The sequence below is a fragment of the Capricornis sumatraensis genome, chromosome 1 (assembly GCF_032405125.1).
Source record: "Capricornis sumatraensis isolate serow.1 chromosome 1, serow.2, whole genome shotgun sequence".
NCBI lineage: Eukaryota > Metazoa > Chordata > Mammalia > Artiodactyla > Bovidae > Capricornis > Capricornis sumatraensis.
In genome coordinates this window covers 57,594,054-57,617,901 of record NC_091069.1, presented here as the reverse complement: position 1 = coordinate 57,617,901, position 23,848 = coordinate 57,594,054, and the positions used below count along the sequence as shown (strand labels likewise).

General features: G+C 44.3%; 1 protein-coding gene across 2 annotated transcripts in view; it reads left to right on the top strand.

The window, feature by feature from the left end:
- ST3GAL5 (ST3 beta-galactoside alpha-2,3-sialyltransferase 5) overlaps window positions 1–23,326 on the top strand; it is a 62,160-nt gene extending 38,834 nt beyond the window's left edge. The window contains exons 4-7 of one of the 2 annotated variants that reach the window (XM_068977103.1): window positions 11,778–12,121; window positions 15,813–15,999; window positions 17,196–17,354; window positions 22,053–23,326. In XM_068977103.1, coding sequence (XP_068833204.1) covers window positions 11,778–12,121; window positions 15,813–15,999; window positions 17,196–17,354; window positions 22,053–22,301 — 939 coding nt within the window. In that variant the 3' untranslated portion in view covers window positions 22,302–23,326. The remainder of the gene's footprint in view (window positions 1–11,777; window positions 12,122–15,812; window positions 16,000–17,195; window positions 17,355–22,052) is intronic. The other variant, XM_068977111.1, reaches the window with a different exon arrangement.
- Window positions 23,327–23,848: the final 522 nt, after the last annotated feature.

The following is a 23,848-nucleotide window of genomic DNA, read 5'->3' as shown; positions in this document are numbered from 1 at the left end:
TTGTAAGGCCTCCTCAGACAGCCATTTTGCCTTTTTGTGTTTCTTTTTCTTGAGAATGCTCCTGTACAATGCCACAAACCTCTGTCCATAGTTCCTCAGGCACTCTGTCTGCCAGGCCTAATCCCTTGAATCTATTTGTCACTGTCGCTGTATCATTGTAAGGGATTTGATTGAGGTCATACCTGAATGGTCTAGTGTGCCGGGGTCCAGCCCCGGTGGATCCAGGGAGTTCGAAGCGGGGACAGCGTTGGCGAGGAAAGACTTATTTATTTAGAGATATAAGATTAGATTAGGAAGCAATAGTGTAGTAGGAAAATTTAGGCAGAGAAAAAGAGGCTGAATAACTTGGCTTACGGGGAAAACCAATAAAACTCCAGACAAGGAATTTGCACCATCTACGATAGGCCACCAGCGTCCGTTTGAATATCAGAGAGTACCCCGCCTTGGGCTCTCTCTCTTATGGATCTTAGAAGCCGGGACAAGTAAGTAAACATGGTGAGCCTCCACGTCCCAGATGGGAATTCAACCGAAAAAGGGAGAAAAGAACGACATGGGGAAGCCCAGCATCGGTGCAAGACTCCTAAAACCATTTTTCAGAATCAGCTTATATACCCCAAATTGTACATAAAAAAATAGAGTTATGCAGGGGCAGCAGTCCTGACCCTCATTGAGACAAGGCTTTCTTTTTGCATACCCTCCCATATATGAAAGGTCTCAGGTGGTTTACATTATCTTCTGGCCAAGAGGCTTGTTAACATTCTTATGGCTCTCTTCCTGGATAATTGTCTATCAACCGGAAAACTCCTTTTCCCTAGAAGTGTTTTTTCTTTACTCTGCATCACCCTCAAAGTACTAAATAAAGTTACATTCCTGTAGAACAAAGGTGCAGTGGGTTATAACAAAGAAAGTTCTTAACTCAAAGATCTAATGTTGCTAATACCAGGTCTACTACCTGTTTTTCTATATACTAACTATATCTAAAAATAGAGGACATGAAAATTTGGCACCAAGTATTGGCTCAACAAATGAAACCTTTAATCAGTCCTATTCTAATGATTTTGACTCCTTGGAAGCCCTACATTCCTAGGACGTTTTAAGCTTCCTGTGCCTCCCGTAGTCAGGAGGCCTCAAACAATCACATGCGCAGCTGTATGAGTCCTGCAGGAAGGCTAAAAAGCCATCAGAGGGGTTTTTGGATTGAAACACTCGTATTATGCTCAGGAGATTTATTATCTAAAAGCTCTAATTTTTCCAGAAAAAGGTGGTGGGGGGACAGTCCCCTGTTAATGACAGAAGAGTAGGTGGAAAGCATAACACAGTAAAGCAGGCAGATTCTGGTCTTGGGGGATGGATGCTCAGGAATTTCCAGGGGGAATCCCTGAAGCCAATCACGTCCTTGCGTTTTGTCAGGCTTCCTTCCGCATGACCTTGTCACGGGTGGGATTCCTCACGCTGGCTCCCAGCACTAGTGGTTTTCCCTGTTTTCTTCAATTTAAGTCTGAATTTTGCAATAAGGAATTCATGATCTGAGCCACAGTCCGCTCCCAGTCTTGTTTTTGCTGACTGTATAGAGCTTCTCCATCTTTGGCTACAAAGAATGTAATCTGATTTGAGTATTGACTATCTGGTGATGTCCATGTGTAGAGTCTTCTCTTGTTTTGTTGGAAGAGGGTGTTTGCTATGACCAGTGCGTTCTCTTGGCAAAACTCTGTTAGCCTTTGCCCTGCTTCATTTTGTACTCCAAGGCCAAATTTGCCTATTTCTTCAGGTGTCTCTTGACTTCCTACTTTTGCATTCTGGTCTCTATGATGAAAAGGACATCTTCTCTTAGTGTTAGTTCTAGAAGGAGCATCTAGTAAGTTTATAGTTATACCTCCATCACCACAATCCCACTGAGAACATTTCATTACACGTTAATTCCCTCTCACCCCTTCTGTGGCCAGTCCCTACCTTCAACTACCAGCCCCAGGCAACCACTGGCTGGTTGAGATTTTATCATGCTATTCTCTCTGTGACTTGGTTATTCAGATTTTTCTGCCTTTAACCAGGTAAAAGCTATAGACAGCTAACCCATGGGAGTTAAGCCAGAGTTTACAAACATGGAAGTGAAAGTTTCATTACATCACCCATACCTTTGATTCATGTGGTCTGTGGCTGAGTTGGGTTCCTACACATGTCTGGTCAGCTCCAGACCTCAGACCCCGCTGCAACCCAAATGCTGTTCCCTGTCCTGAGTTTAAATCGATAAATAAAACATTGCCTTTTACTCAGAAATATGCCACCTACCTATATTTCTGAGAAGGACTGTCCTAAAAATTATGGGGTAGAACTGAACATGGAGATGCTACTGAAGAAAATTCATTTTTTAATACCCCTCTGTGGATTCTCACTTTGTGGTTTTCCATGGCAAATGGCTATGTCATTGACAGCTGAAGCTGCCTGATGTCTGTTTATTCTCAGTCATGGGCAGTCAGCAAACTCAGCCTGGAAGTCTTTCAGAAACTGAATCTCCTGTGTCCCTGTGTCAATTCAGGAGCAAAGGGGCTTCCTGTGTCTTTGAGAGAGTCTATAATCCTCTGCTTGGCAGTGGTCCTCACTCAGGATGGATGTCAGCCAGACTCACCGTGTCCTTCCTCACCAGCCTGCTCCGACGCCCAGCTTTGGCACTGTCTGCAGCAGAGAAGAGGAAGGTTGTGATGCTTCCGGTCTTGATTGCAGCTCTGCAAGGCGAGCTGTCCTCCCCGGGCATTTTTCGTCTGAGCTTTGAAGCCGGGAAGAGGAAGGAGGGAGGCTGAGACTTTTGTGGGGCGTGTTACATGTTTCAACAAATTGAAACAAAAGAGGAAAAGGAATTGCTGTGGTTTTGGCCATTTCCAGGGGCACTGAGAACTTTGTCACTGGGATGGATTTATAGCACCTGCTATGAATGAGGGACAGGAAGGGTCACCATCAGAAGGTGCTCTGCTCATGGTCTAGAAAATTCACTTTGAAGCCTGAGATGGACTCTCTGCCAGAATGGACATTCACTCCTTTCAAATTAGAGAGAAAACTTGGCGGCCAGAAGAGACATGCTCCGGTCTCCGACTCCATCACCTAACCTCTCTTTCCGGTCCTGTGTCAGTCATGAGGCTTCTGTCTCCTGGTACTTTTCTGATGTTCTTTTTTATCCCAGGAGATTTGTAAAACAAGATGCTTGGGATATGCTTCCATAGTGAAGAATTAGACCTTTCGTTCTCTAAAAACTGTTGTTAATAAGCCTCAGGCCTGGGGTCTAGAGACAAGTGTGCATAGTACATGTGGTACCTCTGCTTGCCGTGCCCACTCAGTCTGGCGTTAAGTGCCAGTGGTTGCAGAGCGTCGCTGAACTTGGAGGCATGGTCACGGTGAGGCCTCCATTCAGGGTCTTCTGGGGTCACAGCTGGCTTCTTGCTTGGCTTTCTCACTGATTCCTTGCAAAGATGCCAGTTCAAACTCTTGTTCTCAGTGGTGATTGTCAGCTGCTCTCTGTGGGCAGAGGCTAGGATCATAGGAGCCTAGGAGGCGATCAGACTAGGTGACCTGCCAGCTCAGCTGTGTCCTTCTGGGTGAGCCACACTGAGCCCACAAAGTGAAGATAGGAGCGTCTTGCCAGGTGTCCTAGGCGTCATGCTGGTGGCCTGAGACCGTGACATGTCTGCAGCACTGTCCAAGGCTCCAGGAACATCACTTCCCTTCTCCAGGCGTGGGGCCAGATCCTCAAGACATAAAAGACATAAACGATGTGCTCTTTCCGGTACTAATAACTTTCTGAAGCTGTGATTTTAAAAATAGGGAGGGGGTTCTGCTATATTCAGAGAATTGTTGTTTCTACAAAAATTTTATCATGCAAAAATCAGACAGGACTTTGAGAAAAAAACATAGTTGAGGCAAACATTTAGAACTGTATACAGCAATAATAATCCTCATAATAGTACTGACACGGTTCAAAAGACATGTTTAATACTAAAAATAAATATCCCAGCAAATAGAGGGCCACACACCCACCCACCCACACACACACACACACACGTGCTCACACACACACGTGCTCACACATGCAGTTTGATGGAAGGAGGGATAAGGCAAGGCCAAGGCTGCAGCATGTAGTGATGAGGACGTAGAGCACAGCGATGAAGGAGAACTTCCTGACAGACGGTCCCAAGGCAGCATTTGGCCAGACTGAGCCAAAGGGCAGATGGCGGGGTGAGTGGCCGTTTATTCCATGTTTGTCCTTCAGCCAGGCTAGTGTACTTGGCCTTCAGCAGGCATTTCTTGTTGATGCAAAACATTAATGTTGCAGGGAAAATTGTATACAAAACCAAGGGAATTTTTTGTTGACAGGACAAAGTTGCAGGTTACATCTAGTTTCCATTCCAGGCTGTGAAGCTCATTACCCTAACTGATAAATAATCCTGTTTTTCATCCCACTAGATAGGAACCTGAAACAGGAAACCTGTTTTTTTTTCCTCTCTCTCTCTCTTTTGGCTATGCTATACAGCATGTGGGATCTTAGTTCCCCAACCAGGGACTAAACCTGGGCCCCCTGCACTGGGAGCGTGGAGTCTCAACCACTGGACCTCCAGAGAAGTCCCTAGGAATCTTTTTTCTTTTAAACTATGGTTTTAAAAAATACCATAAAATTTAAATTTAATTTAAAATTTACCATATTTATTATCTTTAAATGTAGTTTAGTCCTGTTAAATATATTCACACTGGAACATTTCCATCTTACTAAACTGAAACTGTCCCCTCCCCCCAGCCCCTATTAATCACCAGTCTATTCTAGAATAGAATAGAAACCACCATTCTTTCTATTTCTGTGAATTTGACTACATTAGATAATCTCTATAAGTGGAGTTCTACAGTACTTGTCTTTTTGTGACTGGCTTATTTATATTGTTATGCCCAGTGTCTGAGTCCCCAAAACTGAGAGAATAAGACATCCACAGCAATGCAAAAGCATAAAGGGGTTTATTGCTAGCTCGAGCTAGGGCTCAAGTCTCACCCAGCACAGTGGAGTTTTGACAAGAGCCCCGAGCTCTGAATCACATCTACTTTTATACAGACGGTTTTTTGTTCCTATAACAGCATAGCTGATTGGTTAAACTGTACGCACGCAGGACTTTTAAACCTCGCATCCCTATCCGGATTGGCTCAGGTCTGGCGTGGGCGGGGGGCTACGGGGATTTTTTCTGATTGGTCGAGCTACACTGCCTGCGGGAGTTCCCAGTGCCTCAGCTTTCCTAGAGACTAAACCTCAGGCCTAGCCTGCCCCTTAGAGCCTGTCCTGGCTTCAGTTTGATCCTAACATTCCCCCCTGTCTTCAGCTACATAGAGGAATCTTCCTCTTTATTTTGGGGCCGCGGTCTTTTACAAAGGCAACAAGCTTAGTTATTATGCATGGACCAAAAGTAAGTATTAATAGTAGCACTATTAGAGGGCCCACCAGGGTGGAAATTAGTGTTGTTAACCACAGGGACTGTTGGAACCAGGACTCAAATCAATTTTGAGACTTTTTTTTTTTTTTTTTAGCCCTTCTCTTATCTTGGCCAGGGACTCCCTGATTACCCCTGAGTGATTTACATAAAAACAACGTTTTTCCCCTAACACAGCACATAGGCCCCCTGAGAGACTTCATACTCGATACTTTTTGGGAATTGGGGCGGAGGTCTCTTTTTTCTGTAACTTCTTCCTGCTGTGCATGGGCGTAGGCCTGCCTAGCAGAGCAGAAGTCTCTCTACCTGATCTAAGTTGGAGTTTTCTACATCTGAAACCAGCTTCTACCCTTGTAGTTGCAGCAATTTAGTTGGCCCCTCTCAGAGATGAAATAGACAAGGGCCAAACAAGAGACTTAACAGGATGGTCATCTCCGGTCCCTGGAAACAGAAGGCAACATTTGGGGTGAGGGTTACAGGGTTTGTGACCCCTTCTGATTGGTTGGTGGTGAGGCAACAGAGCAGTGCTCCAAGAATCTTGTGTTCAGTCTGAAGTTACCATCTTCCACCTGGGTGGGGGCTCAAAGACATTGTTATGCATATTTTTTTGAGCAGGAACCAGGACTCTGTCTGGAGGCTGTACCGACCTTTGATTGTTTTGTTTTTGTATCTCCTTCCTTCCCTGATTAGCAATTGTTTGAATCTACACTTTGGAATTCAGGGAAGGCCAAGGAGGCTGAACAAAGTCTATATCCTACAGATAAGAAATGGAGAACACAGAGCAGATCTATACTCCAGAGCCCCGCAGAGTCTCGCTCAGTTTTAATTTTAGGGAACTAGGCAACAATGACTATGATAACTTCCTGTCAAAATGGGGCATAGGACCGCCCCAGCTTGGAGCAATACAAGCTCTAATCTGAAAGTACACCCATAGCATCACCTAGTTATTTTCTAGGATATCTGAACCGTAGATATTCTATTTTGACTTTAAATTGTAAACTATTTTTTAATAGCCAAAGCAGATTTTACCGTTAATGACGTCAGTGTTTCTCTAGATATGAGAAGATGCAAGAATTGGGACTCATAAAATCTTCTCCTGAAAAGATTTAACTATCTGAAGGCCTGTTCTGCCAGTTTTTCCCAGAGCACAGAGTGCCTCATTCTTGATTTTTACCCTGAACTCTTTTCAGGGGCGTTGAAAGTCAGCAGTTGCAGCGGCCATGATTTAATCTTTGTAGATACAGATGGCGAGTGTCAGTCTTCAGTTGGCAGAGCCCCTTTTTGCTCATAAACTTGACCATGATTATGAGGGGCGGGCACTTCATGACCATTTTATCTCATGGTGCTGAGAATGTCTATTCTCAGGTTTGGCAAAAATTCTGTTGACAGGCCACTCAATGTGCTGTTACTGGATTAGGCCATAAAACAGTATCTAAAATTTTCTGGACCACCTGTCTTATTAGCTTCTTGGTTCAGGAAAATATTCCCTCTTGTTGCTTTTTGCCATATCTAGAGTTACACTGTTACCATCATCGATTTTATATGGGACTATATATTATTTTATTAGAGGCCTCATACACACATTTGACAGTGTAAGAAACAGCAATTTTGTAAGACAGGGGAAATACAAATAACATAGCCAGCAGTATTAGTAAAGTCACAAGTAAGACTTATGTTAAGAACTTTCATTAGATGTAGCCCAGTATATCTTCAGGTCATCTGACTTAGTCTGTTCTGTAGAATCTTTATCTTCCAGGGAAATTATATATTGGCACCATCTATAAGGCACATAGCCCAGTTTTTTAGTGTTACTAGACTGATTATCTTTAGTATGATTTACTTATTTATTTATTTTTTTTAACAGAGGAGACTTTAAACCTAAATTATTGTAGCCTGGTATTATTTATATAAATCCATCTCATAATTGTGGGAGATTTTTCCCTTCTTTGTGGAAACTTTTTTTGTTCTGATTGAGCTTGGGTAGTAGAAAAAAGCTCAAATTTATAGCCAGAGTCAGAGCAGGCATTATTAATTGGCCCAGTGAGGGGATCCTATCTAATAATACCATAGTGACCTGAATATGACTATAATTTTTAAGTAAATTTTCTCAGGGCCAACCAGTTAGAGTCTGGTAGTAGAGAAATTTACCAAGGTAACCCAGAACTAGACACAGGTAATTGGCCACAAACCCAACAATTGGATTGATTTTTAAAACTAGCATAGGATCAGGCCTGTGATAGAAAAGCATTTGACTTATATGCAAAGGTCTAAGGAGTCAAGAAAACATAAATGATCATACGAATCAGGTCCAGCATCTCGGGGAAGCTGTCTCCCTCTGATGTCGTCGTCTTCTCATCCTGGTGTAGTGTAGTTTCTCCTGATAAAAAAGTCCTTCCATCCATGTTGGAGACAGTCCCTTAAATTATGTCTTTTTCCAGTCCTGGTTGCAGGTCATGAGGCATCTGATCTTCATCCAAAGCTAGATTACTGAGATAAGCTTCAGAAACAAACTTAGGGTGTTTTTTAAGAATTTAATTAAATTTTACATCAATATCACATAACGGCAAAGAACCATCTAAGAGATGAGTCTTACTAGATGCAGACCTCCATTAACAAACTGGGATTTAGCATTTTGAAATATTTTTTTTATAGTTACCCTTATTTTTATTAAATATAACCAAATTAAGGCTAGTTTATTTGAAAAATAGGTCTGTTTTTACTGATTTTGGTCTGATGATTTTTATAACCATAATTGACTATAGGCTTTTTATTTTGCTGAAATATTTATAGAGTCTCAGACTGAACTTTTAAAGTAAAACAGGGCTGGGAAACTCACACCAAAGGCTTATCACAGATTCTGCCTAACAAATCTAGGTGAATCTTTTCCTTTTAAGGTCTCAAAAATTTCTTGAGATTTTTTTATACCCATGAGATAATCTTCCTAACTCATTTGATAAACTTATTGGAAACCTAAGAACTCCCAATTTTTAGAGGAGTCAGAAAATATAATTGTTTTGTTTATAATGTTTAATTTTATCAAAGTATTGTCATAATTAGTTTGAGAGAAAGATTTTCCCTACTCCCTGAAAACATAAGATTTAAACCCATAATTTTTTAGATAGAAACCATAAAAGTTATAAGCATATTTACTGGTTCATTTAGTCCTTTTGTTAACTTTTGTGAAGTCATCAGGTTTTCCATTAAAATACCAGGACATATCAGAATGTTAAAAACTCCATATAATTTTTAGGATATCTGTATTAGTTAATTTACCATACATTATAACATGAGTGGATTTATTATTCATTTGATAATCTTTTCCATGTAATTTAACCAACCAAATAAACACAGTTTAATATCTCTCCTTGGGATGCTCCAGGGGCCTTCTGAAGCACCCCAAAGTTAGCTAGAGATATAAAAGCTCATATCTCATTTACATTTTTAGAAGATTTTTCACTTGAGGTAATTTCCTTGTTGACAAACTTGTAACAGATATAATATTTAACTTATATTAATCCTAGGTACAATGAAAATATTTTACTTAACATTAATTATTTTAAGACATGTCTATATTAGATAGGTCAACAAACAAACATTAATATCAGGTATTTAACATTGAATATTTTCCAGTTTACATGAACCTGGAATTTATTGTTTAATTTAGAATTACTTGATTTGTAAGTGCTTACCCCCCCCCTTTTTTTTAAGCCAAATAAATAGAACTCATATACATATTAACCACAAAAATATTACCAAGACATATTTAGACAGACACAGTGCACGATCTAGCTTTAAGCCTTTTTTTTTTTTTTTTTTTTTTCAGTGTCAGGAGTTAGAGATGGTCTAGATAAGTGTTCCTGAGAGCCCTGGTCTCAAGGCACAGGGAAAGAAAATCAAGTTTTAATAAAATGGCGGCAGGTCTAAACCACATGGTGGCCGGACAAAGCAAAATTTCTTTCTCCAGAGGATCTTCTCGACCCAGGGATCGAACGCAGGTCTCCCATATTGCAGGCAGACGCTTTAACCTTGGCTCCACCACGTAAGCCCTTAAATGCAAAAATATAGTCTCTCAGGAAACCTCCTATAGAGACACAGAACTTCAGATCTAAGTACTAACATCAAAGATTTCAAGGGAGGAAAGGAAGCCAGGTTGAAAGAAGAAGGAGGAGGCAGGAGAGGAAGGCAAAAGCGGTGGCCTTACAGACGTCTCCTGCCACCTACAGACACCCAGGCGTTACGGGACTTTTCCCTTGGCCTCCAGAGAAGGGAGGACTGGAACTCGGCCCTACCAGAAATCAGAACCAGAATTCGAGTTCTCTGCCAAGAGGAGGTGATCAGTCTCCAATTCTCAGCTCAGGCTGAGGGCCCTTCGACCAGATTTTTGTGTCCAGGACCGGGGGAGGGACTAGAAAAACAGGGAAGGATAGGAGGGGTTAAGGAGAGGAAAGAGAGAGGGGAGGGGAGAGAGGTCAATAAAGTCTCTTGTTCCTTACCAGTCGGGGCACTCTGGCCAGTTGTCCTCGTCAGGAGGCGACCAGGGACAAAAGGGTCCCGGTTGCAGCCGCCGGGTCTGGTCCATTGGCAGGCAAGCTGGCCCCTGAGTACCCCGAGTGGTCAGGATGTCAGTCTCGGCTTTTTCACCAATAACGATAGAATTTGCGCCCTAGATTTGAAGTCAGAAAAATGGTCAGTCATAAGGGACAAAGGAGTAGAAGTCGCTTGCTCCATGATTACAGAGAAGAACACAGGAGACAAAATGAACACACAAAGAGCAGAGACAATGCTGGCACTCACACAGACACGACAAACAGATAACAGATACACATCGGCCGAGAACACAGCACTAGGTCTTCCTGGGCCCCCCTTTTCAACACTTTTCCCCCTTGAGAGTATCTTACAGGCAGAACGTCCACAGAGCAAGCCGCCTCCCCGGCACGATGCCAGGCCTTGGCTTTACGCTGGACTTTACCAGAAAACAGAGCCAGCCGCCTCCCCAGCACGATGCTGAGCCTCGGCCTTACGCTGGACTTTACCAGAATTAACACCGGTGTTCAGAGATCTCTCCTCCTAGTGAGGAAACCCCTTCTGCCGGGAGAGTGTTGTTCTTCCCAGTTGAAGGGATCCCGGGTGAGCCCCCAAATGTTATGCACAGTGTCCGAGTCCCCAAAACTGAGAGAATAAGACATCCACAGCAATGCAAAAGCATGAAGGGGTTTATTGCTAACTCGAGCTAGGGCTCAAGTCTCATCCAGAGCAGTGGAGTCTTGACGAGAGCCCCGAGCTCTGAATCACATCTACTTTTATACAGATGGTTTTTTGTTCCTGTAACAGCATAGCTGATTGGTTAAACCGTATGCACGCGTGGCACTTTTAAACCTCGCATCCCTATCCGGATTGGCTCAGGTCTGGCGCGGGCGGGGGGCTACAGGGATTTTTTTCTGATTGGTCGAGCTACACTGCCTGCGGGAGTTCTCAGTGCCTCAGCTTTCCTAGAGACTAAACCTCAGGCCTAGCCTGCCCCTTAGAGCCTGTCCTGGCTTCAGTTTGGTCCTAACAATATGAATCTATCTTTGCGGTTCATCTGTGTTATAACATGTATCAGGATTTTATGAACCATGAAATCTTCTGAGAAGATTTTTAAAAAATGAAATCTTAAACACCTTTTGAACCCCGGATTTATTTGAACGAGCTAGGCCGGAAGGGTGGGAGGTGGGGGCCTTCCTGTTTCACTCATGCAATGAGACATCTTAATCGAGTTTTATCTCCTCTTCATGTGCTTCTCCTAGATTTTCCTCTCAAACGTCAAGCATAAATTGACTCCTTTTAAACTATCTTTTAAAGCTTATTTATTTTTGGCTGTGCTGGATCTTTGTTGCTGCACATGGGCTTTCTCTAGCCACAGAGAGTGGGGACTTCTCTCTAGTTGCCGTGCGAGAGCTTCTCATCATGCTGGTTTCTCTCATTACAGAGCACAGACTCTAGGCACCCAGGCTTCAGTAGTTACATGGCGTAGGCTCAGTAGCTGTAGCTCATGGGCTCTAGAGCGTGGGCTAGTCGTGGCTCACATGCCGCATTGCCCCATGACAAGTGAAATCTCTGGACCAGGGATTGAACCCTCATCCCCTGCACTGGCAGGAGGATTCTTAACCACTGGGCCACCAGGAAAGACCCATAAATTAACTCTTAAATGCAGGTGTTTTGTGTTACAAGTCAGTCATCCACAAGGGAGCTATGTCAAACACCACAGGGCCAAGTGTCTCCTGTCAGAGTGTACTTCCAATGCCTCCAAGCCTTTGACATGCAGGTCTGTGTGCTTCTTTCCAGAGAGCCCAGCAGTATGCCCAGCAAGTCCTGCAGAAGGAGTGCCGGCCCCAGTTTGCCAAGAGGTCGATGGCACAGCTCTTCAGGAGCAGGTACAGCTTGGACCTGCCACCATTTGTGACGAAGGTCCCTGCGGAGAGTGAGGCTGAGTACAAGTACGACCCTCCTTTTGGATTCCGCAAGTTCTCTGGGAAAGTCCAGACTCTCTTGGAACTCTTGCCAGAGCATGACTTTCCTGAACACTTGAGAGCCAAGAGCTGCAAGCGTTGTGTAGTCATCGGAAGCGGCGGGATCCTCCACGGACTGGAGCTGGGCCATGCCCTGAACCAGTTTGATGTCGTGATACGGTACGGTGGCTTGAAGAGCAGCCTCTGTCCTCTAGGCTGTAGCTCACTGCCGTGGGTCAGGGCAGCACCACAAACAGGAAGCACCCAGAACAACCCCACATGTCCCTGCCTTCTGGGGACTCACGTTTTGAGAAGTTGAAACAAAGACATGAAATGATTGGATGCTCCAAACTGTGCAGTACTGACCCTCATTTTGGTAAAAACCTTTTCAGTGGAGTTGAGGGTTGGAAGGATGGGTAGATTCAGATAAGCCAGCGAAGGAGGAAGGCTGTGCTAGGCAGGGCCCGGAGGAGGATGTGGGGAAGGGGGACATACTTGAGTCAGTGGGACACCTGGCTTCTAGGAGTGGGGCTTGGGGTGGGTGAACCTGGAAGGTGGCCCTGGCTGGGACCAGAAAACACACAGAAGCATTTAAACACCAGATCCCCTGGAGGAGGGCCTGGCAGCCCACTCCAGTATTCTTGCCTGGAGAATCCTATGGACAGAGGAGCCTGGTGGACAACAATCCACAGGGTTGCAAAGAGTCAACCATGGCTGAAGGGACTAATCACACTCACTACAGGCAGTAGGCAGTTATCCTGAATTACAGGATTTGCTGATAGTTTGACAGTCATGTTAGGAAACACCAGGATTTCCAGTCTGAGGTCTGAGGTATTAGTGGAACCACTGGGATAGTTGAGGAAAATCTCTGGCTAGTGACGAAGGATGACAAGATCCATCTCAGACATCTTGAGCCTGAAAGTGGCAGTATGTGCACATAATGCCTTTGTCACCAGTCGCTGTGATTTTGGGCAAGTTTCCTTGCTGTCCTGTGCCTTGATTTCCTCATCTGTAAATGGAGGCCATGATGACACAGAGCTCATAGGGTTACTGTGAAGACAAAATGAGTTAATAGGTGTAAAGCGTGTGGAACAGTGTCAGACTTATGGTAGATGCTCAGTGAAAAATGAAAGTGTTAGTTACACAGTCACGTCCGACTCGTTGTGACCGCATGGATGGTAGCCCGCCAGGCTGTTCTGTCCATGGAATTCTCCAAACAAGAACACTAGAGTGCTGTTAGGAGCTATGTTTGGAAAATGTATAGGAAGGAGGAGGAGCTATGGAAGAAAGGGGAGGGGGTGTAAGAGGTTTCTAGGAAAGAACCAGACTTTTTCTTAAGGGCCGAGAGAGAAGAAACAGGGACCAAGTTTTGAGGCAAAAGGTCTGAAGTATGGGAATAGGGTCAGGGCTTCAGGGGTGTGGAAGTTGTTGAGGTGAGGGAGGGTATAACTGCTTCCTTCCTGTGGGGGCTTCCTGTGTGCCAGACGCTGTCCTGGCTCTGGTGGGTCTCATGCCTTGGTGAAGCCATCCTCTTAGCCAGTGTCAGAGATGAGGACACAGAGGTACCACAGGGCGTGGAGTTCCGACCAGACCCTGACACTCCAAACGCAGAGTGCTGAGGCTTCCAGAACCTCAGCCCCAGCTCTGTGTGAGCACTGAGCGATATCCACAGGCAGGACTTGAAGAGGCAGACGGGACCCTGTGCCCATCCTAACGGCACACAAGTGGGATACGGGAGGAGACAAGGTGAGAAACTGGGGTGCACACTGGCCAGAGGAGAGAGACTGTGGAAGAGAAGGGCGGCCTTGAGCTGACCTTGAGGAAAGGTGGGATTTGGCTAATGAGACGGCTTCAGCAAAGAATGAGACTCTTCAGGGACCTCCCTGGTGGTCCAGCGGCTGAGACTCTGCACTTCCTATCAGGCGGTCCCTGGTCAGGGAACTAGATCCTGCATGCCACAGCTAAGACGTGGCACAGCCCAATAAATAAGTAAAAATTAATTAATTTAAAATTTTAAAAAACAAAAAATGAGAATATTCAGAGCATGCGACAGTGTCTGGCCCACAGGAAGCACCCAGAAACAGCGGTTTCATCGTCCCTCATCCCAATATTGTTCACAGTCCCTAAAAGAAAGGTAGGATTTGACCTTGAAGAAAGCGGGCAGGGAAATCTGGGTGAGGAGCCCTGTCTGGCTGGAGGAGAGTGAAAGAGGGGACAGGGGCTGGCTCGATGACCACTGATGGTGGGGCCAGCCTGGGAGGCATGCACGTCATGCATAGGCACTGGGCACCAGGGAGCGCTGGGGACTAAGGAGGGAGACTTAGCCAGATGGTAATAGAAATCAGCTGAAAAATGTTTGGTGGGTAACTTTTAGGTTTAAAGCAGTTCTACAATTAACAGAAAAGTTGCCAGAGTCGTACAAAGAGCTCCTCTTTTCCCAGATTCCCCAGCTGATAACACTTGATCACACTGGCTTTATAATTTTCTCTTTATATTTTATTATTCTTTTCTGAATCCTTTGAGAGTTAGTTGCAAATTTCAAGCTCCTTCTTTTCACCTAAATACTTCAGTGTGCATTTCCTAAGAACAAGGATATTCTGTTATAGAACTACAGGATGATATTCAGAATAAGGAGATTAACACTGATGCAGTAGAGACTTATTTACAATCCTTATTCAAATTTCACCAGTTATTCCAGTAGTGTCCATTATTTAAAAAGAAAGAAGGGGCTTCCCTGGCAGTCCAGTGGTTAAGACTCTACACTGCACTGCAGGGGACACGGGTTCAATCCCAGGTTGGGGGACTGGGATCCCACATGCCTCACATTATGGCCAAAAAATTTTTTTAAATAAATAAAGGAAAAGAAAAAGAATATAACTGGTCCAGGATCATACTCTGCATTTAGTTGTCATGTCTAATAATATCTTTTAATAACCCAGGACTTAGGTATCTGAGATCTAGACGAGGAAGTGAAAGTAGAATGGAAAAGAAAGGTTTATACAGATGTGATAATACAGGGAAAAGACCAAACAGACTTTTCTTGAGATTTCAAAACTATGTACCTGGGTGAGTGATACTGCTTTAAGAAGAATTCTTAATGTTTCCCCCAGACCATCCACACTGGCAAAGCCTCCATCAATCTAACAATGGTCAGTACCCCAAATTCCTGCTTTAATTTAAGACCAGGTTGCACCCTGGTAACAGTCGGTAAAGAATCTGCCTGTCATGCAGGAGACCCTAGTTCAATCCCTCGGTCAGGAAGATCCCCTGGAGAAGGGAATGGCGACCCACTCCGGTATTCTTGCTTGGAGAATACCCTGGACAGAGGAGCCTGATAGGCTACAATCCATGGGGTTGCAAAGAGTTGGACAAAACTGAACGACTTTCACTTCACTTTGCACTTGGGCCCAGTGCCCTCCTCGGGCCCAACTCTGTCTGTGAAACTATGGTTTGTGTCTGCTTTGCCGCGGTTTCTAGGTTTTCTTTTCTGATTATCTTTTTGAAATTCTGGCAAGGACCACTAATATCCAAGCACAATGGAAAGCTTTCAAGGAAACATTACTAGTGCCCAGAGAACACACACAGTATAATGTGTTTAGTTTGGCTTAACATGGCAGGACTAGATGGAATTGCTTGTCATTCATAGATTGGATCTGGGCGGATGTTGCTAGTTCGCAGACTGAAGACTTCGCTCATCAGCACCTGGAAAGGGCAGAGCTGAGGGATGATGGAGCTGCTGGAGGGGAGGCACCCTACCCCCAGCCATACCCTCATTCCCAGTCCTTAAAAAATGTGGAAAACACGCTGCAGGAATTTTGCACGTGATTAAGTGGTTAATGTCAGTTTATCTTTGTCCTTTTTATTTAAATAGGTTAAACAACGCACCAGTTGAAGGATATTCGGAGCATGTTGGCAATAAGACTACTATAAGGATGACTTATCCAGAAGGTGCACCTCTGTCTGACCTTGAATATTATTCCAGTGACTTGTTTGTTGCTGTTTTATTTAAGAGTGTTGACTTCAACTGGCTTCAGGCAATGGTCAAAAATGAAACCCTGGTAAGCAGTAGAAATTCACCCATTGGATGTGCCTTTGTAAAAAGTGAAGGACTTTCTAACTGGAATTATAGGGTTTTTTTTTTTTTTTTCATTTTTAAGTTAACATTCATGCTTTTGTGTTGTCTTTCAAATAGCCACTCGTTTTGTCGAAGCCCCTCAGAACTCCCCTTGGGAAATTGCTTTCAGAACCCAAGTCACACATGGAAACCGGTATCATTACTTAGTGGATATAAAAAGCATGGGGCCAAAATTGCTATGATTGAGGTTGACCACCCAGCTGATTTACCAGACTTGAATTTACATGGCTTCTGGCTGCTGTCAGAAATTAGACTTATCTGCATGAGTATAAATTATTATCAAGGCTGCTCAGAAGAATATCCGTAAATTCTCTGAGGGGTCCTTTCAAAGAGAGTCTCCAAAAATGCTTTGATTGGTGGTGCTCTTGTTGGAGTCAGTCCACAGCGTTCCAGAAGGGCAGATGTGGATGAGACGGCCCTGACTCGGGATTCCTTTTGTTTTCCTTTACAGTAATTTATCACCCTACTTTATGAGGCCCCCTCCATTATGCTGAAATAAATTTTAGAGGTCAACTTTTAAGGAAGTGTGTGTGCGTTTATATGCACTTGCACAAACTGGCTGACTGTAAAATTAATAGGACATATCAAACTCTTTAGAGAAGCTTCACATGATGGAGAATTTGTGTCTCCAAAATTTATTGGGGTCCTCTGGATTTCCTCTGGGTAGTTTTTCTAGTTGAAAGATGAAGCACATATGAAATGATTTACAGTCAGACAAGAGATATCACCAGACAGGAAGTGGAGTAAGTGGCTGGGGGCCGGGGCGTGGTGGGGCCTGAGCACGGGTGGGCCTCAAACTGAATCTATTTGCTTGATCTTCCCTGGACAAAATGATGGCTTTGGATCCTGAAAAGACCTACCATCTGAGGCCATTACCTTAAGAACGTCTCTCCCCAAACTGATGAAAGTTGCTTCTGCAGTTCCTTTCCTTGCCCAGTGCCAGCTTCCTGATCAGATCCTTACCGTTGCATGGCTCTGTGACTTTGCCACAGAATGCAGAACACAAACCCATGTGGGGCCACACCCACAGCTTTGCCCTCATTAGCAGGGGCCACATTCTTCCCCTCCTCTGATATCTTTATTAACTCTCCCTAACGATTGCTTGCTCTCTTTCCTTAGCCATTTTGGGTGCGGCTCTTCTTTTGGAAGCAGGTGGCGGAAAAAATCCCACTACAGCCGAAACAGTTCAGGATTTTGAATCCAGTTATTATCAAAGAGACTGCCTTTGATATCCTTCAATACTCTGAGCCACAATCAAGGTTCTGGGGCCGAGATAAGGTATTTTTGTCACTGCTGCTATGTAACTGTTCCTCTCTGTGTTGGAAAGGAGCCGTCTCTATGCCTTTCAGTTAGGCTCAGCTGTAGACCCAGGAGCATCTTCCAGAGATGACACCTCATCATGTTCCATGTGTGTTTACCCCTCAACATCTTGACCTTAGAGGCTCCTCATTGTTTAATCCTTTCACCCCCAGTGGTTCATCTCTTTAGTATAGTTAGCACTTCGATCACTGAGGTATTATTTAAGGTATTCTTACTCCGGAATCCATAGGAAGTTACTCCAAGACTCCGGAAAAGTTGTCTACATTTTAGCACTACAGGACACTTAAGAGAAAATTGACATTTATCATCACTCCCGAGAACCCTCATGGGCTGCAGTCTGTAGGGTCACAAAGAGTTGGACACGACTGAGCACGCACGTGCACGCATACATAGGTGATGGCAAATAGGCAATTTCTGTAGATCAGGGGTCCACAACCTCCAGAATCTAATGCCTGATGATCTGAGGTAGAGCCAATATAATAATAATAGAAATAAAATGCTCAGTAAATGTAACATGCTTGAATCATCCGAAATCATCCCCAGCCCCCAGGTTCGTAGAAAAATTGTCTTCCACAAAACCGGTCCCTGATGCCAAAAAGCTTGGGGAGCCCTGCTCTCGAGCAGTGCTTTTCCGTTGATGCCTGAGTCCCACACCCCAAACATTCCGATTTCATCTGTCTGTGCTGTGGTCTGTACACTGGGATTTTCAAAGTTGCCTGGGTAGTTTTGTTTTGCAGCCTACTCTGAGAACCTTTGTGCTGTAGATGGTTCACTGCAATGGATTCTTTACCTGCAGGCAGCTTGTGTGGCTCTGGTCGGAGATGCCTGTATCAACTGTTTCTTCATAATCTAAAGAACTGTCTGTCCTAAGTCGCCTCAGTCGTGTCCCACTCTTTGCGACCCCAGGGACTGTAGCCCACAAGGACCCTCTGTCCATGGGATTCTCCAGGCAAGAATACTGGCATGGGTTGCCATTTCCTTGTCTAAGGGATCTTCCCGACCCAGGGATCAAACCTGCATCTCTTAGGTTTCCTGTACTGGCGGGTGGGTTCCTTACCACTAGGGCCACCTCCTGTGTCTCTACGTGAAACTTTTGTAAAAGCAGTGGAAATCATTTTTAAACAGGATTTTAAGCAAAGCATTTATATATAAGGGAGAGCAAGGGATTTTTAAATGTGAGGTTCTGCTACCCACACCAGAGGCCTGAGATACTAGGAGGTGGGACTGATCTAGGAGGGAATTTGCAACACTGAACTGGACTCGGGGGGGGGGGGGGGGGCTGTCCTCATCCAATAGACAGATGAGCAGCTTCTTCTGTTGGCCCTTTGAAGCAAATTCTAAATAAAAAGATGATTTAACACAACTGTGTAACTTTTAAATTAAGAATTCTGTGGTTGTTACGGAAAGTAAGTATCTGAATGTTGTTGTTTAGTTGCTAAGTTGTGTTTGACTCTTTGTCATCTCATGGACTGTAGCCTGACAGCCTCCCTCTGTCCATGGGATTTCCCAGGAGAGAATACTGGAGTGGGTAGCCATTTCCTTCTCTGGGGGATCTTCAGTAAGAGCTGAATCTAACTCTGGCTCCAGCCTCGGGCTTGGATACCCAGCTCAGGTGAAACAGTTCACATGGTGGAAGTGGTTCCCTTCACAGGCCGCCATTTTTCTCAGGGGCTCTGCCCTCCATCCATGGGGAGCCCAGGAGGGCCATGTGATTCCTGCCATTGCTAGAACATGGTCGGGATCCGTGGTGCCTTTTCCCTCTCGGAGGAAAGCGGCCCTATCCCCTACCAGTGACGGTCAGGTCTTTGCCTGGCTCTAGCTGGCCTCCCCTACTCAGAGCACGTGCAGTGCCCCAGAATGTGGGCTTACAATTTTTAACCTGTCGGCATCACTTTTAACAAAACAATTTTTCTAAAAAAAAGATAACATACTACAGCAAGACTCTTAAACTAAGTTATAAGAGATTTCACTATAAATATACCTAGATTTCTATATCTTTTAAATGGCCTGGTTTCTTTATTAGATAGTATTAATAGAGTATTTTTACTTTATTTTACTCCATAGTATGTTTTAAGCATAGGCAAATGCTCATTTGTTGGTTTGCAGGTCAATTTTATTTTTAAAATAACCTTTAAAAATTTAGTTACATAAAATATGAAATTGCTAAATAGAAAAGGGTATCAGAAGCAAAGTTAGTGGGGGGAAATTTATCATAGAAACAACGGAGTAAATACTCTCAAAACATTAAGTGGAAGTGAAGTTGCTCAGTCATGTCTGACTCTTTGCGACCCCATTGGCTGTAGCCTACCAGGCTCCTCCGGCCGTGGAATTTTCCAGGCAAGAGTACTGGAGTGGGTTGCCATTTCCTTCTCCAGGGGATCTTACCCACCCAGCAATCAAACCTGGGTCTCCCACATTACAGACAGACGCTTTACTGTCTGAGCCACCAGGGAAGATCTTATTAAATCAAAAAGAAAACAATGAGCCAAAAAAGAAATGGGAAAATAATTTGAACAGACATTCACAAAAGAAATTAATTTAGCCAAGGAATAGATGATAAAATGTTCAGTTCCACCAGTAATCAAATAAAAGGGAATTAAACCTACAATGACATTTTTTGCATGTTTTCTTGGCAGAGATTTAAAAGCTTGATAATGTCCTTGTTTGGCAGGAATGATGTAGAATTTAAGTTGGCACTTTTTCTGGAGGGTAGTTTGGCAATGTATGTATCAATTTAAAATATGAATAGGGAAATTGGGAAGGACTCTAAAATTTTTATTATAAGGAAATTAGAGATAATCTGCCAGGCTATTCTAGGTTCATCGTAGGCAAGGTCAAATAGCCAAGGATTAAAATAGCCTATTGAAATTGATGCTTTCAAATTGTAGTGCTAGAGAGGACTCTCGAGAGTCCCTTGGACTGCAAGGAGATCTAACTAGTCAATCCTAAAGGAAATCAACACTGAATATTCATTGGAAGGACTAATGCTGAAGTTCCAATACTTTTGCCACCTGATGGCAAAGAGCTGACTCATTGGAAAAGATACTGATGCTGGGAAAGATTGAAGGCAGGAGGAGAAGGGGACAGCAGAGAATGAGGTAGTTAAGATAGCATCACTGACTCAATGGACATGAATTTGGCAAACTCCAAGAGAGAGTGGAGAACAGAGGAGCCTGGTGTGCTGCAGTCCATGGAGTTGAAAACAGTTGGACACAACTTAGCGACTGTGACTGAACAGCAACAAATTCTTGACCTGCTGGGTGCGAGCTGGCTGGAGTTGGAGAAGACAGGACACCACCTGAGAGTCCTAAACCCAAGAGGCAGGCTTTCTATGGATCAATTTCCCTTGGTTTCTGTTTGCAACCCTGCAAAATGACTGTTGAATTCCTTCATAGTAAGGGAGGCTGACTTGAGAGGTAGACACGGCACACTGGGGATCAGGAAGCAGTTGTTACCGAATGGTGGGCTCCCTGGATGTTTCCTGATCCCACCTTCATCTATGAACTCTGAAGGGTTCCCTGTTGTCCTAGTTGACAGAAAAGGACAGTTGCTTGTAGAAGCCACAGACTCAGCTCAGATGAATATGTTAGTAGATGCAAAAGAATATCAAGTGGTAGATGGGCAGTAGCCTCCAGGAGGGCTCTCTGTATTCCTGTCTGCCACCCTGTGTGTTGTCTTTATCTACAAACTGCATTGGAAATTCAGAGAGGACGCTTCCAGGTGTACTAGCGGCAAGATGTCGGACGTGAAGAGGGAACTGCGATACAGTCAGAATTCAGAACTGGACATTTGGCATTCTAGCCCAAAGCCAGTAAGGGTACATTTGAGGGGGAAAAAAACTCAAATGTGAAAGCCCATAATTTGAGGTTAAAAATGTACTTGCTTGATCAGAGAGTAAGCAGAAATTGACTGCACAACAGGACATGTGAAAATGACTTAGGGACATTATTTGCCAGGAAAACAGGTGGGGGCCTTAACCTGCAGGTAAGGGGTGAACACAGTCTTCACAGGGCAGGTTCTGAGTCCCCTGTGTTCCCAGGCAGAGGCTGTATGGAGCCAGGAGCCAGTCAGGACAGGGTGGGCTCCAAAATCCATGTCCCAAGAAGGGCTGTGGCTGCTTATCTCAGAGCGGCCCGTGTGGACTTTTGCATGTGAGAGAGGACATGAGTTTGATTCGCCATTATGGTCATCCTGTGTACGGCTGGTGGGTGAAGGTTTTAGAAAGAATACCTTTTAGCTTGGTGCTTAAAGGACCCGCCAGACTGCCTTTCACAGATATGTTCAAAGAATTTACATCGGGACTTCCTTGGGGGTCCAGTGTTTAAGACTCCATGCTCCTAATGCAGGGGACCCAGGTTCAATCCCTGGTCAGGGAACTAGATCCTACATGCTGCAACTAGGACCTAGTGCAGCCAAATAAATAAACAAATACTTTAGAAAAGAAAAAAGAATTCACATCACAGACCATGTTTTAGAGTCCAGATTCCTGACTTTGAGGGCAGGTCAGACTTTAGAATTGGGTGATATGTAAAATGGTGTGATATATAAAGTCGCAGTCCCGAGTACATATTTGCATTACTTTGCATAGCATGTAGCGAACCTGGAAAGCAGTGACCTATGCTAAGACCTTTTTCCTTTGTCTCTTCTCCTTTGCAGAATGTCCCCACGATTGGTGTCATTGCCGTCGTCTTAGCCACACATCTGTGCGATGAAGTCAGCTTGGCGGGCTTTAGCTACGCCCTCAACCAACCCAGAACCCCTTTGCACTACTTCGACAATCTCTGCATGGCTGCCATGAACTTTCAGACCATGCACAATGTGACCACAGAGACCAGTTTCCTTCTGAAGCTGGTCCGAGAGGGCGTGGTGAGAGATCTCAGCGGAGGCATCCATAGTGAATTTTGAACCCAAAAAACCTCACTTGAAAATGCAGCTCCGGGGGACTTCCCTGGCCATCCAGTGGTTAAGACTCCGTGCTTCCAATGCTGGGGGCCCAGGTTCAGTCCCCATTCTGGGAACTAAGATCCCGCATACTGTGAGGCACAGCCAAAAAAGAAAAAAATGCAGCTGTGACCCAGAGGGCTGTTTTTCACAGCCTTCTTGATGAATCTCATCCTGCAAGTACTTTGAAGTGCAGCCAGTGTTTTTTAATTTTTAATTTAAAAAACAAAAGCAACCACAAAACTTCTGCTTTTCCCACTTTCTCCCCCTATTTATTTGAGGCCAGTGTTTTTGCACAAAATTTTGTAAGTTAATTTTGAGAATGGGAAAGACTTTCCAAAGAGAATTGTATGTCATGATATTTTATTGTATAGTAAGGAAGTTATTTAATTTGTAAAAGCTCTGTTCCTGTCTACTGCACACAGAATCCCAGGTCATTAAGTGAAAGAAGGGAGGTGACTCCTTTGATGACAGTCTCGAATGCCTGATTCTGGTTCTCTGTTAGTCTGTTTGGTGGGACGAATGTTGGACGCACTTTCAGGGTGACATGCTCGGTAGTTAAACCACTGGTTGGGCCAAGCTATTGCGTGAGGCCTGGGCCACTTGGAGAATTCATGGTCCCTTTCTCTTGATCTGCCTTCCGCCAGAGGTCTTAGAGAAAGCAAGCAGGAGAAATATCCTGGAGGTCGCTGGTTAGGGAGGGACACTGAGACACTCTCTGTGTCCTCTGAGTACTGCAAAGCTGCCCTGGGTGGCAGAAGCAACAATCTTCCCTGCAATTAGGACAACTCTTAGATTTCCAGGAGTTTCTAACTTGTCCTTCCAAACACTTTCCACTGTCTTTTCTGAGGTGGCTTATAAAAATTAGGACAAAACCTCTGTTCTCTGGAGTCATAGAGGAGTAAACTCTTTCTAGGAATGTTTTCAGAAACACTGAAATGAAGTCTTCCCAGTGTTATAAATTGCCTATTTAAAAAAAATTTTTTTTTTGTTTTGAATGTACCAGGCAGTGTGCCGGTCAAAAAAAAAGAATAAAAGCTTTTGAGGAACTCTTATGAGCTAGTTAATTTGAGTGTTTTTTTTTTTTAAGGAAAGAAGTTTATAAGTGTAGTAAAATGTCCTTCTTGGATGCTGCTGCCCCTCAGGACCTCACTGTAGGGACAGTAGAGAGGGAATGAAGGGACCTCCTGCTACCCCTGTGTCTCTCTCTTCTCCAGCTCCCTAGGTACTGCTGCCCCCTCCCCCTGCAATTCTTATGTCACCCATAGCCGTGGTGCAGCTCTGACCCCCAGCCAAGTCCAGTGGCTCCCACATTTGCCAGCTCCTCAGCCTGGGCAGGGCAAAGAGCTGGATCATAGCCCTGAACAAGTCCCTGAGATCTCCAGGGTCCTGCGGCCAAGCTCAGAAGGGCCCAAGTAGCAAAATAGCATTTCTCTGATTTTATGTCTTGTCTTAAAACTTTTCTATGGATTTTGCTTTCTACTCTTTAAGACACATCTCACCTGTTAAAT